The 12,831-nt window shown below is 37.8% G+C and overlaps 1 protein-coding gene across 1 annotated transcript in view; it reads right to left on the reverse strand.

The window, feature by feature from the left end:
* The window catches only part of LEKR1 (leucine, glutamate and lysine rich 1), a 175,705-nt gene that overhangs the window by 51,648 nt on the left and 111,226 nt on the right, over nucleotides 1-12,831 (reverse strand). Inside the window, exon 6 of the mRNA XM_069473050.1 lies at nucleotides 10,992-11,073. Coding sequence (XP_069329151.1) covers nucleotides 10,992-11,073 — 82 coding nt within the window. The remainder of the gene's footprint in view (nucleotides 1-10,991; nucleotides 11,074-12,831) is intronic.

A 12,831-nucleotide genomic window follows, 5' to 3' on the forward strand; every position in this document is an offset into this window, starting at 1 on the left:
GATTGGTGAATAGAGATGCTGAAGAAGGAGCCAGAGAGAGAGAGTCCCAAATACTGCATATAAATTCTGCCAACATGTCTGGCTGAGCCCTGAACTAAACATATACAGAGCAGACACCAAGCAGTCTAGTTAAAGAAAAAAAAAAAACTGAACTCAGATTGAGCAGCTGCCCTAGACAGAGTTTGCAGTTTGAGGCCAAGTTAATTGCCTGCTTAAAACACCACCACCCCACCACCATCAACAACAACAAAAACAACAATATTTTTTGAAAGAATATAACAGAATCTATAATCACCATAACATAACATTCACAATGTCCAGAATATAAGAAAACATTATTCAACATACAAAGAAACAGAAAAGTGTGACTCATTTCTAAGAGAAAGAGAGTTAACATGGACTGACTGAAATGACCTCCATATTGAAATTAGCAGATGAAGGTTTTTGAAGGAGCAATTATAACTCTGCTTGAAAACATAAAGGAAAATCTGTTCTAATTAATAAAAAGATGAGAAATATCAGCAGAGAAATAAAAACTATTAAAGAGAACCAAATGAAAATTCTAACACTGAAATAAACATTTGCCTTGATCTTATAAGATTGGGTCTTGTAACAATACTCAAAAGGTTAACATATTAAGAAAGATTAGTATTCTAATTTAAATTTATATCCATTGCTCATTAACAAGTCATTATCTGAATGCATTTCAAAATATCTTATAAGTTACTTATCCCTTAACACTATATTTAAATTTTACACAATGAAATATGTTAGATTAATGGGTCTGCCCTGCTTACAATAATAATTTTAATTTCTAATAAATGATAATGTAAAAATCATCATGAACATGCACAACATTCATTTATTTTTATACCCTTTTAATTGTAAAATATAACAAAACTGTAAGCTATAGAAAACTGCATAAAACAAATATATAATATATTGAATTATTATAAAGAGAACACTCTGGTAACTACCATCCAGATACAAAAATAAAACCTTACCAGCCACTCTAGTAGCTCTTCGTGTCCCTGGTCTCAATCATAGCCAACTCCCTCCTCCCTAAAAGTAACCATTTTCATGAATTTTATTGCAATTACTGATTTTCTTTGGAGCTTTATTGTCTGTTATGCCTGAACACTAAATTTTAATTTTGCTTTTATTTTAATGCCTTTTAAAAATATGTTATTTCCTCCATTACCCTTTTTGTGAAATGGCTCTATGAAAGTATTGTATTGACATACAATAAATTGCACATCTTTAAAGTGTACACTTTGGTAAGTTTGACATATGTCTATGCCCATGAAACCATCACCACAATCTGCATGAGCACACTCAGAGCCCAGATCTTGGTTTCGAACATTATTTCGCATTAAAAGGAACCAAAACTACTGAAAGAAATGGCTGATTTCAAGGCTGGAGCAGTCAGCATATTTGAAATATCTTGTTATGCCAGAAGTACTTAGAAAAGATGATGGGATAATGTTCCAATGTCAGAGAAGCCAGTCTGAAGGGGCTCCTGCTCACTCAGCCTAGGATAATCTGAGTACCAAAATAATTAAGTACAGTAATAAATTATAAACCATTGAAAAATAGCAATTCTTAAGTCTGTGCAATAAATAAATAAATATATGGAAGAAGTGAGGCTCTTACTTACAGTAGATTGCTGAGGCCTGACTAATAAACAGGGAAGACGGTCTAGAGTTGGAAAATCATTATTTAGGAACCATTATAGTAAAGATTAGATTAGGCAAAAATCATTAATGGATGCTATATCTAGGGATAAATTTTGGTGAGCAACAGGATATTTGCGTGTATTTAAAGTGTCTCTTACAAACTTACTGAAAGAAAACAAAATCCCTCAGTAACTACATAGTAGAAAAACTGAGCAACACCTTGACCAGGTAATCAAAATTAATGTCCCTACTGAGGGTCAGATGGTTACCCTGTGCCTCCAGACATGATGCCCTCACATCACCACCTATACAGTTTTCTGGCTGAGACTACATATCCTTAATCCAATCAAGAGGAAACATCAGAGCAATAAAAAATGGGAAAATTTTTATTTTAAAAAAGTGTGAGGCCAGGCGCGGTGGCTCACGCCTGTAATCCTAGCACTCTGGAAGGCCGAGGTAGGCGGATCGTTTGAGCTCAGGAGTTCGAGACCAGCCTGAGCAAGAGCGAGACCCCCATCTCTACTAAAAATAGAAAGAAATTATATAGACAGCTAAATATGTATATAGAAAAAATTAGCCGGGCATGGTGGCACATGCCTGTAGTCCCAGCTACTCGGGAGGCTGAGGCAGGAGGATTGCTTGAGCCCAGGAGTTTGAGGTTGCTGTGAGCTAGGCTGACGCCACGGCACTCACGCTAGCCTGGGCAACAGAGTGAGACTCTGTCTCAAAAAAAAAAAAAAAAAAGTGTGAGGAGTTCTGTATTCATTAAAAATATCAATGTTATTACAAGACAAAGGCATACTGTGGAAATATCCCAGATTAAAGGAGGCTAAAGAGACATCCAAGTAGACTGACTCTAGACTGGCTCCTGTACTAGAGGAGAAAATGCTATAAAGGACATCATTATGTCAGGTCTCAAAATTGAAATATAGACGGTAGATTGAAGTAATGTTTGTATGTATATTTATGATACTGACTTGACTGTGGTTTTGTAAAATATCACTGTCCTGAGGAAAGGCAGGCTGAAGTATCTAGAGGTAAAGGGCCATGTTGTATGTAACTGATCCTCAAAATTGTTCATCAAAAAAAATACATACATATATATATACACACACACACACACACATACACATATGTAACCGGCTCCATGAACAAATTCCAATGACCCCTACATGTTTTGTTATGATCCTCTCACTTAATTAACTTCTTGACTTTTAGAATTATTTCCCAGAAATGATGGATTTTCTGCAAGACAAAGGGGATGAGATTCTGAAGGCCCCAGGGCAGACTTCTGATGCCAGGACTCACCATCCCACTTGACCTGACCCAAGGCATGTGGCCTCTCCTTAAAAAACTCAGAACCTCCAGAACCAGATCTGAGGCAGCTTCTCCCGTTCTAACAAGAAGTCTTTAATATTTAAAAATTCCTTTCTTCCTTGGCAATCCTCGTTGTCTCAATAATTGGATCTTTGTGTGATGAGCAACTGGACCTAGACTGAAACCCATGTATGGTGTGACAACACAAATATATGTATGAATGTGTATGTGTGCAAGAGAGAGAGGAGAGGGAGGGACAAAGGAGAGGAAGAGAGGGCTAGGAGAGAGAGAAAGAGGGAGAGACTGAGGAAGCAAATGGGTTAGAATGTTAACAATAGGTGAATCTGGGTAAAGACTATTCGGGTGCTCTTTGAACTATTTTTTACAATTTTTTATAAGTTTGAAGTTTGTTAGGTCTGGAGCCGAGAAGGAGACACGCATGAAGCTTCATGTGTAGCAAAATACTGTGTATTTTGAGCATCTGGGTGCAGATGGGTGGAGGCTGAAAAGGGGAGAGCCTTGGGTTTTAGAGGAGGTTTTTCTGGGGGAAGTAAATAAATTCTTTTCAAACAACCGGGAAGGATAAGGAAAGCAAGTTCCCCTCTTGCACTGCATTCCTTTATCTCCCTAGGGAACAACAGAGAGGGATACGTGGTCTTTATCAGGAGGGATAAGGAAAGTAAGGTCCCCTTTTGCATTTGATTCCTTTATCTCCCAAGGGGTCTGGCAAAGGCTCTGTGCCTAATACCCCTAGGAAGGGGCGAGGGGTGAGTTTTATAGGAGGTTTGGGGAGGGTGAATTTTTTAAGACTAAGAAAGTTATTTCCAAATAAAACATTAGAAAAGAAGGAATAAAAAAAGATTAACATACCATTAGAAAAGTGGACAAAAGCTATGCTCAGGTGAGTCACAAAGGGAAAAATACAAGGAGCCAGAAATTCAGGGGTATAATTTTTTGAAGTTACAATACCCAGTTTTGGCTAGGAAGTAGAGAAATAGATATTTATAAAAACTGCTGACATTACGAATCAGTATGATCATATTGGAGGGCAATGAGTCATTACGCATTAAAAGCCTTAAAAATACTCAAGTTTGATTTTAGCAAAAATTATCCTAAAAAATTGTCAGTAGAAAGATTTATCTATATGAATTTTCAAAGTACCCTACTTATACAAATGAAAAATTTGGACATACTAAAAACAAGAGATTAGTAAATAAATTATAATTCATCTATAGACTGGAATACTATGATATTTACCTACAAATATATCAAATAATGATGTGTAAAAATGGCCAGGATATATCGCTAAGCAAAAATATTTGCAAAACAGTACATAAAGTATATTCCCAATTTTGATAAAAATATATTACTTAGAAAAATGGACCAGAAAGATCTGTCAAAATGTAACTATGACTTTTTCTGTATATCACTATATTCTCCAAGTTTTACACATTTGGTTTGGAATCAAACAAAAATGTTGCTTTTACAAATGCCTTGAGGTTCAGAAGCCCCACCACAACTTTCACTGTATCTTCAGACTCATACACACTTTTCCAAATCTAGAGGCAGGGACAGCAGAATTCCTTTTAGTGGTTATTTTACTAGGTATGTAGATAATTGATCTGGGCTGCAATTTTTTTTTTTTTTAAACCCTGCTCCCTAGAGAACCTACCATCCCAAGAGCCCCCCAAGCCAGTTAAGCCTCTCTTTCAATGGTCTACTCTTCATTATCCAATTGTTATCTTCACCTTCATTAGGATGGAGGAATTGGAAGGAATAGAAAGAATGCCTACATCTCTATAAGCACTGCATTCCTTCTTCTACTCTCAGCAAATAGTGTTAATTCTTTCTCTTCAATTGCTATGAATAAACCTTCAGAAAAGCCCCTGCTGCTCCTGCCAATCAAAGCAAAGGAAATAAGATAAAATAATTGGATATTTTCCTCAACTTTGAAAGGTGATGGTCCATACCATTCCACTCTTTATATGAAATAGCTATTCTTAAACTGCCTCTTTTATATTTCCACTTTGCTGTCTAAAAGGCATCTCAACTCTTAACAGATCATAAGCGTCCTTTTTGATTCCCCCTCCTACCTATTTTTTTCACAGATTTTCCCACTTCAACAAATGGAACCAACACGATAATGACACTAATAGGTAACACCTTATATATCTTATGCATTCCTCAAAGCAGCCCTTTTTCCATTTTACAGCTGAGAGAACTGAGACCAAAGATAAGAAGTTTGCCTAAGGTGATATTACTAAGTAGTAGTGCTGGGATATGAACCCCAGCAGCCTGGATCTGTAGTCTGGGGTCTTAGTCACCAGAGCATGCTGTCTCTTAACTGTCTACCCTGATGCTGAAAAGCCTCAAATCCATGTTTTATTCTATCTTTTCGTTTCCAGTCTCCATCCTCCTCAGCCACATTTACTCCATCAGTAAATCCTGCCAGATTGACCTTCGGCATGTATTTCTCTCCATCTCCATGGTAGGCTAAACCACAGTCACGTCTCACTTGCACAGCCTGCCACCCAGTCTCCCCGATTTCTCTTTTCTCTAGTCCATTCTCCGAGTAACCTCTACAGTGACCTTTTAAAACATAGATGAGATCACTCTCTTGCCTGGAATTCTCCCCAGGTTTCCTAGTGCTCTCCGAATAAATCCAAACTCCTCACGCACTCCTCTGAACACATTGATGGATTAATTTCTTATTGCTACTGTAACAAATGACCATAAGCTTAGCATTTAAAGCAACACAATTCATTCTTTCACAGTTCTGGAAGTCAGAACCTAAAGTCAAGATGTTACCACAGCTATGTTCCTTCTGGAGGCTCCAGGGGAGAATCCATTTCCTTGCCTTTCCCAACTTTTAGGGACCACCTGCATTTCTTGACTTGTGGCCCCTTTGTCCATCTTCAAATCATATCACTGTAACCTCTGCTTCCATCCTGACATCTACATTTATAACTTTGACCCTCTTTCTTCCCTCTTATAAGGATCCTTGTGATTATATTGGGCCTGCCTGTATAATCCGGGATAATCTCCCCATCTCAAAATCTTTAACTTAATCCCACCTGCAACGTCCCTTTTGCCATCAAAAGCAGTGGTCCCCAAACTTTTTGGCACCAATATATAATGAAATAATTATACAACTCACCATAATGCAGAATCTCTGGGAGCCCTGAGCTTGTTTTCCTGCACCTAGATGGTCCCATCTGGGGGTGATGGGAGACAGTGACACCTGAAGTGTGTTGCTTATGTCCAGTCTACTCCATAACCTCATTTTGGTTGCTGTAACTGCAGAAAACCCTGCTTCACAAAGATAGGATGTTGGAAATGGAAGCAAGCTTTTCAATATTTTTGTGGCAATCTCAGGATATTCTGCCTTGACTTTAATCCAGAACGTATGGAGATTTGAAGTTGTCTCAAACATACTTTTAAGGCCACCATCACTTGTGATCTCAAGCAGTTGGTTTTCTTCTAGCACAAAGTCAATTCACTTGTCTTATTCACAAATGGGTCGTGGATCTATTCCTTCCCAGTTTGGGGGTCTTTTGTGGTTGGGAAGTAATGCTCAAACTCTTTTGAAAGCTGAGATAGGTGATCATGCACCAGCTGAGAGAAAGAAGGCCCTGGCTCAGTCTCTTTCAAAATCTCTGCTAATGTTTGAAATGTGTCAAAAATCCCAGTGTTCACTTGTTGCCCGAATAATTCCAGTTTGGCTTTGAATGCAGCCAGTTTATCTGCCAACTTGAACACAGTTGTTATTCTCCCTTGAAGTGATAGATTGAGTTCATTGAGCAGATTGAATATGTCACACAAGTAAGAAAGTTTTGTGACCCATTCTGTGCCACTAAAATGTGCTGCCAGGGGTGACTGTTTTTCTAAAAGAAATCTCTGGAGAGGCTCTTGTAACTCAAAATCTCTGGCCAGTGATCTACCTTTTAGAAAGCCATCTCACTTCTGTGTATTGAGAGAAGACGTGTGTGCTCTGTGTCCTTCTCACAGAGCTGTGCGAACAGACGTGAATTAAGGGCATGTACTTTAATGCGGTTGATAATTTTAATCACATCCTGCAAAACATTGTTTAGTTCAGGTGATATTTTTTTGGCTAGCCAGAATTTCTCTATGGGTGACACAATGTGTAGACTCATGTTCAGAAGCGACCTCCTTGACCTGAGGAGTGAAACCAGAAAGCCGTCCAGTCATGGCAGCCGCTCCATCCGTGCATATACTGACACAAAATGACCAATTCAGTTTTCCTGGTATGTAATCAAAGACTTAAATAGTTCTGCAGCTGTGGTGTTGGTTGGCAACAAAAGTGCACATAACATACCCTCATGCACATCCTCCTGAAAAAGACATTGCACAAAAACAAGCATTGTTGCCTTGTTGTCAACATCGGTAGACTTGTCAACCTAGATTGTGTACCATGGTGACTTATTAATCCTCTCTAACAATTGTGTCCCAATATCCCCTGCTATTTCATCAATTCACCTAGTTATGGTGTTAGCTGAAAGATGAACACATGCCATCTTTTGAACTGAAGCCTCTCCTAAAAGTTCACGGCAAATGTCATTAGCAGCAGGCAGGATCAACTCTTCACCAATAGTAAAGGGCTTCTGAGCTTTGGCAATGTGGTTGGCCACTAAGAATGATGCTCTCAGTGCAGACACATTTGATGAAGTGGGGGCCTTTAATAATTGCTTCTGTTCTTCATATTCACGTTTTTTTCCTTGTAAAAAAAACTCCAAAGGCTTGTCTTTTAATGCAGGGTGCTTGGTCTCCATTTGGCAAAGCGGTTTTGAAGGTTTCGTGGCTTTGTTGGATAGCTGGTTGCCACATATTATACAAAGTGGGCTTGGAGAATGTGAATCACCTGTTGCAATGAATATGTTATTTAAGTAGTGCTCTTGGTATTTTCTTTTAAATGCAGCTTTAATTTTGTTGGCAGTCTTAGAGTCTTCTGCTGCCTCATCATTGAATCTTTCCCCCTTTTCAAAGAAGCTCTCCAGTCATGTTTGTTGTTTACTCATTTTTGCTAAGGTTAGCTTGTGGGCTTACCAAAACTGTGACTGAGACAAGTGCACAGTGCAGGAAAGAGGCACAGGTGGAAGTGGTAAATAAACTAATGGGCGGGCTACGTGTGGACTAAAATAAGTGTTGGATTCTGACTTAAAGCCTGCCACCAGATGCAGCTTTACAATTGAAGTAAGATGCTCACTTTCCACTATAAAGCCTGCCACCAGATGCAGCTTAATTGTCACTTGCCGCTCACTGATAGGGTTTTGTTATGAGTCGGCAAGCAATTGATTTATTATGGTCTCTGTGCAGTCCAACCTCTCTGCTAATGATAATCTGTATTTGCAGCCGCTCCCCAGTGCTAGTCACCACCTCAGCTCCACCTCAGATCATCAGGCATTAGATTCTCATAAGGAGCACGCAACCTAGATCCTTCCCATGCACAGTTTACAGTAGGGTTCATGATCCTATGAGAATTTAATGCCACTGTTGATCCAACAGGAGGTGGTAATGTGAGTGATGGGGAGCAGCTGTAAATACAGATGAAGCTTCGCTCACTTGCCAGCTACTCACCCCCTCCTGTGCGGCCTGGTTCCTAACAGGCATTGGGAACCACAGGTCTAAAGGAACATATCCACAGATTCCAGGGATTAGGACATGCAAAATCTTAGGGGAGCCATTATTCTGTCTACCATAACTGGCCTTCTTCATGTTTTTTGAACTTGTAAAACTCATTTCCAAGAATTTAGGGCTTTGTGCTTGATCTCCTTGCTCCCAGATGTTAATATGGCTAGCTCCTTTTCGTTACTCAGATTTTAATTCAAAGGTCATCTCTTAAGGGATGCCATTTCAACCACTCTATCAAAAAACTATACCACCCCTCCCCATCACTCACATTCTAATATGCCTATTTTATATATTTGAAACACTTAGCATTGCCTGAAATTACCTAAGTAGTTCTATAGAAACTTGCCAATCTTTTTCCTCCAATTATCTAGTGCTTGTGCACATGGTCTTGGCATGTAATTGGCTCTCAATACACATTTTATATTGAATGAATGAAGGAAATAAACCTACCCTGTTCAAGTTAGGATCGTGCGAAAAGTGGATCTATACTTTGATGCTGGAATGTCACCAGGCTACCTTCTTCTTGCCAGGCAAAAAATTCTCACAAGTGAACAGAGAGGTAAGAGGAGAATCAGAACACTGATATCCATATCTCAAACATAAATAATGTTCCAAGAACAGATTGGCTAACTATGTCAGATGTTGCTGAAAGGTCAATTAAGAGTCGTTTTGTCATTGTGTGACCCCCATAGAGTGTACTTACGCAAACCTAGATGGCATAGTCTACTACACACCTCAGATATATGATACAGCCTATTGCTCCGAGGCTACAAACCCATCCAGCATGTTTGTACTGAATACTGTAGGCAACTGTAAAACTGTTAAGTATTTGTGTATCTAAACATAGAAAGGGTACAGCAAAAATATGGTATTATAATCTTATGGGACCACCATCGTATATGTGGTCTGTCACTGATCAAAATGTTGTTACATGGCATGTGTCTATGTATACTAAGAATTCTGTGCAAACTTCCATGAAATGTCAATTCATGTCACAACCTATAAGCTTTATTCCTTTTCTTCAGTATGGTTATTTCTATAAGTAGCTTCTCTCTTATCTTTCCAGGACTCCACTCTATAGGCTAAGCCTTGGTGTTTCCACAAATTCCCTCTCAGCTTAGTCGTATGTTAGCACCACCTCCCTATTCCTAGACTGTGCCCTCTTCACTTCTTGAGCTCCAAGAAGCAAATGTCACAGGGTAGTTATGGCCTGACTAGGCTGCTTTCCACTTAAGACACTCATATGGCCAAAGCCTCCCTGATATTATTAGAGGAAAGGCAACAACGATTTTTTTTTTCTAAAACTCATCATTTTGTTTCTTTTTCATGTTTCTCATCTCACAGAAAGTTACTTCCTGGCCCCGGGGACTCTTCTAAGGACCCCCTGTCCACTCATTCCTTCAACCCCAGTCAACAGATAGCTGAATTACTGCACTTATTGTACTATTAATCATAATGTTATAAAGCATGAATGTTTTGGTTTTTCTTGTTTTCAGAAACTATTTTGCTATAAATAATCCAAGTATACATTAATTTGATAGGGCATTTTTGGAATTTTTTCCCCCTTGTGTTGTTCAGTATTTTATTAAACACATTGTTCTTAGGAGTAGTTCAATTCAATACAAACATTTGGTTGCTAAGAATTCTAGGTATTTATATTTTTATAAGGTTCATCCTTCTAAAATATAGGAACTGAAAACCAGAGCTATTATATACCACAAAGTAAAAGAATTTAGCTATTTTCAAAGATTATATACACTCTATTTTAGTGCTATAATTATAGATGTACTATGTTTAAACTGTAAAGTAATTTTTAACATTTCTGAAATGAAACTAATTTTTAAAATAGTGCTCTTGATTTTATAAGGCCATTTTCTTATCATTTATTTTCCAATATTTTCTTTCTCACTTATATAAAGAATAAGTACTCCAGCATTTCAGAAGTTCTCAACTCTTGCTTTGAACCTAAAATTGGTAATTTTAAGAAACAATTTCAATATCGTTTCTTGTGGACAGATAATAAAGAGACAGAGATAATGAAAAAGTTCAGAGACTATTTCACATTAACTAACAGCATTTGAACAGAGTAAGCTTTAATATATGGAGAGGTAAGTTTCTTATTGAGGAAAGGAAATCCTTCACATATTTAAAAATATTTACAGATTCTTCAATAGATAATCTAGGCCAGCAAAGTAGCCAAGAAAAGCAGCAGTAGACGATGACCCAGAAAACTGAATCCTGTCAGAAGAGTCACAGAGAACATACTGGGGTCTTCCTACTTCTTGTCATTCTGTGACACATCCACAAAGCACTGTTATCTTACAAGCTGGTTAATGTTGACCATCTTACATGAGCATTTCTTCATAGTTGTCCATCTTTGTCACTGCTTTCTGAAGTTTTAGCCCCAGTGCCTCTACTTGACATTGTAAATCTGAAATGATACACGGTATTCATCTCATTAGTACATTTTAAGTATCCAGATATTTTCACACAGTAAACCACGTTCTTTTAAAGTTGACACTCAGCTCCTAAAGAATAATGCAGCCGTTTCTTCCACTTTGCCTGTATGACCACACACAACTCGTCATCAACTACCCAGCCCTTCCTACCCTAACACCCCACGGAATTAATGGGTTTCAACAGACCTGATTTGTTGGCACCTTTCTGCCCCTACCATCATGCTGCTTTTCAAACAGCTAGTAGGCTAACTTTTGCTAATGTTTTCAAAGGAAATTTATGTAGCCAACACACATATGAATTTCGGATCATGTGGCTAACTTCTGAAACACCTGATTGCCTGAGCTTGCTCTTGTGGTCCGGAACTGAGAAATACTGCTGAGTCCTCTTGGTAGAAATGAAACAGACAAATCATGTGCCAGGCACACAGTAAAGAATTTCTTAACTTTGGGTAGCATCTAAAAGGCATTTAATGACTTTCAAAGCCAAGAGAATGCAAGCAGGAAATTGGCTTCCACAGTCTTGAACTGGAGATTCTAAGCAGTTTTTGAGGAAGATTATTCAAGCAGCCGTATCTAACATGTGTGGGATGCAGAACTGAAACTAAAGCAGAAAGAACAAATGGCTTGAACTGTCTAAGTCCTGCCATTGGCCTGTGTGTGGAAACTGAGATCTGAAGCCTAGCCCCAGTGATAGCCCTTGCTGGTACTCTTTTTGGGAACAAGCTAAAGTGGAAAATGAAGACAAATAGTCTAATTGGTTTGTTTCAACAGAAAAAGTAATTCAAACCACTGGACTTATAAAATTTCTATGTTCCATTTGCTCGGGTGTTTTAATGACAATGAGATTTTAATAGTAAACTATGAAATCTTTATGTGTTCATACAAATACCTATATGTCTTCAATCTGCTTTCTTAACTTTGTTTTATGAAGACCTAATTCCTTAAATCAGACAATAAATTCACTTTAAACAAATGTTTTAATTGGAATTTACCAGGCATTTGCATAAATTTTTATGTTTATCTAGTACTTTCATGTATATTATTTTTTAATTAATGTGTTTAATTAACAAATAAAAATTGTATGTATTTATTGAGTACAACATGATGCTCTGAAATGTTCATACACTGTGGAATGGCTAAATTAAGCTAATTAAAATGTGTATTCCCTCACTTTTTTTAATGGTAAGGATGCTTAAAATTTACTTAGGGATTTTCAAGAATACAATACATTGTTATTAACTACTGTTGCTATATTGTACAACAGATCTCTTGAACTTATTCCACCTAAGTGAAATTTTGTGTGCTTCAATCAACATCTCCTTACATCCATTGTTTAATTTTATCCCTCACACTGCCATGTAGGTGCTTATAGCGCCACTTTTCAGATGAGGAAAAAATGGTATCCTCTCTGATTCACCTGGTGTATTACAATTAGTAAATGAGTTAGCCAAGAGTCATACTAACTGAAGATTTTAAACTCTGCTGAGGGGATCCACTTGAATGTGGCCCCTCAAAACAAGATTCAATATAGATAGATAGTATAGATAGATAGATAGATTATATTGATAGATAATATTTGTGGGGTACATCTTTTCCATTTATCAAGTAATTTCATTATATTGAAGAAATGAGAACACAGAGAATTTATTTATAATTTTTTGGAAAATTGATTCTTTTATGAATGTTCTATAGTGCATTGCTCTGTTACTAAGCTCAAGTGGGCTTGCAGG

The sequence above is a fragment of the Eulemur rufifrons genome, chromosome 7 (genome assembly GCF_041146395.1).
Source record: "Eulemur rufifrons isolate Redbay chromosome 7, OSU_ERuf_1, whole genome shotgun sequence".
NCBI lineage: Eukaryota > Metazoa > Chordata > Mammalia > Primates > Lemuridae > Eulemur > Eulemur rufifrons.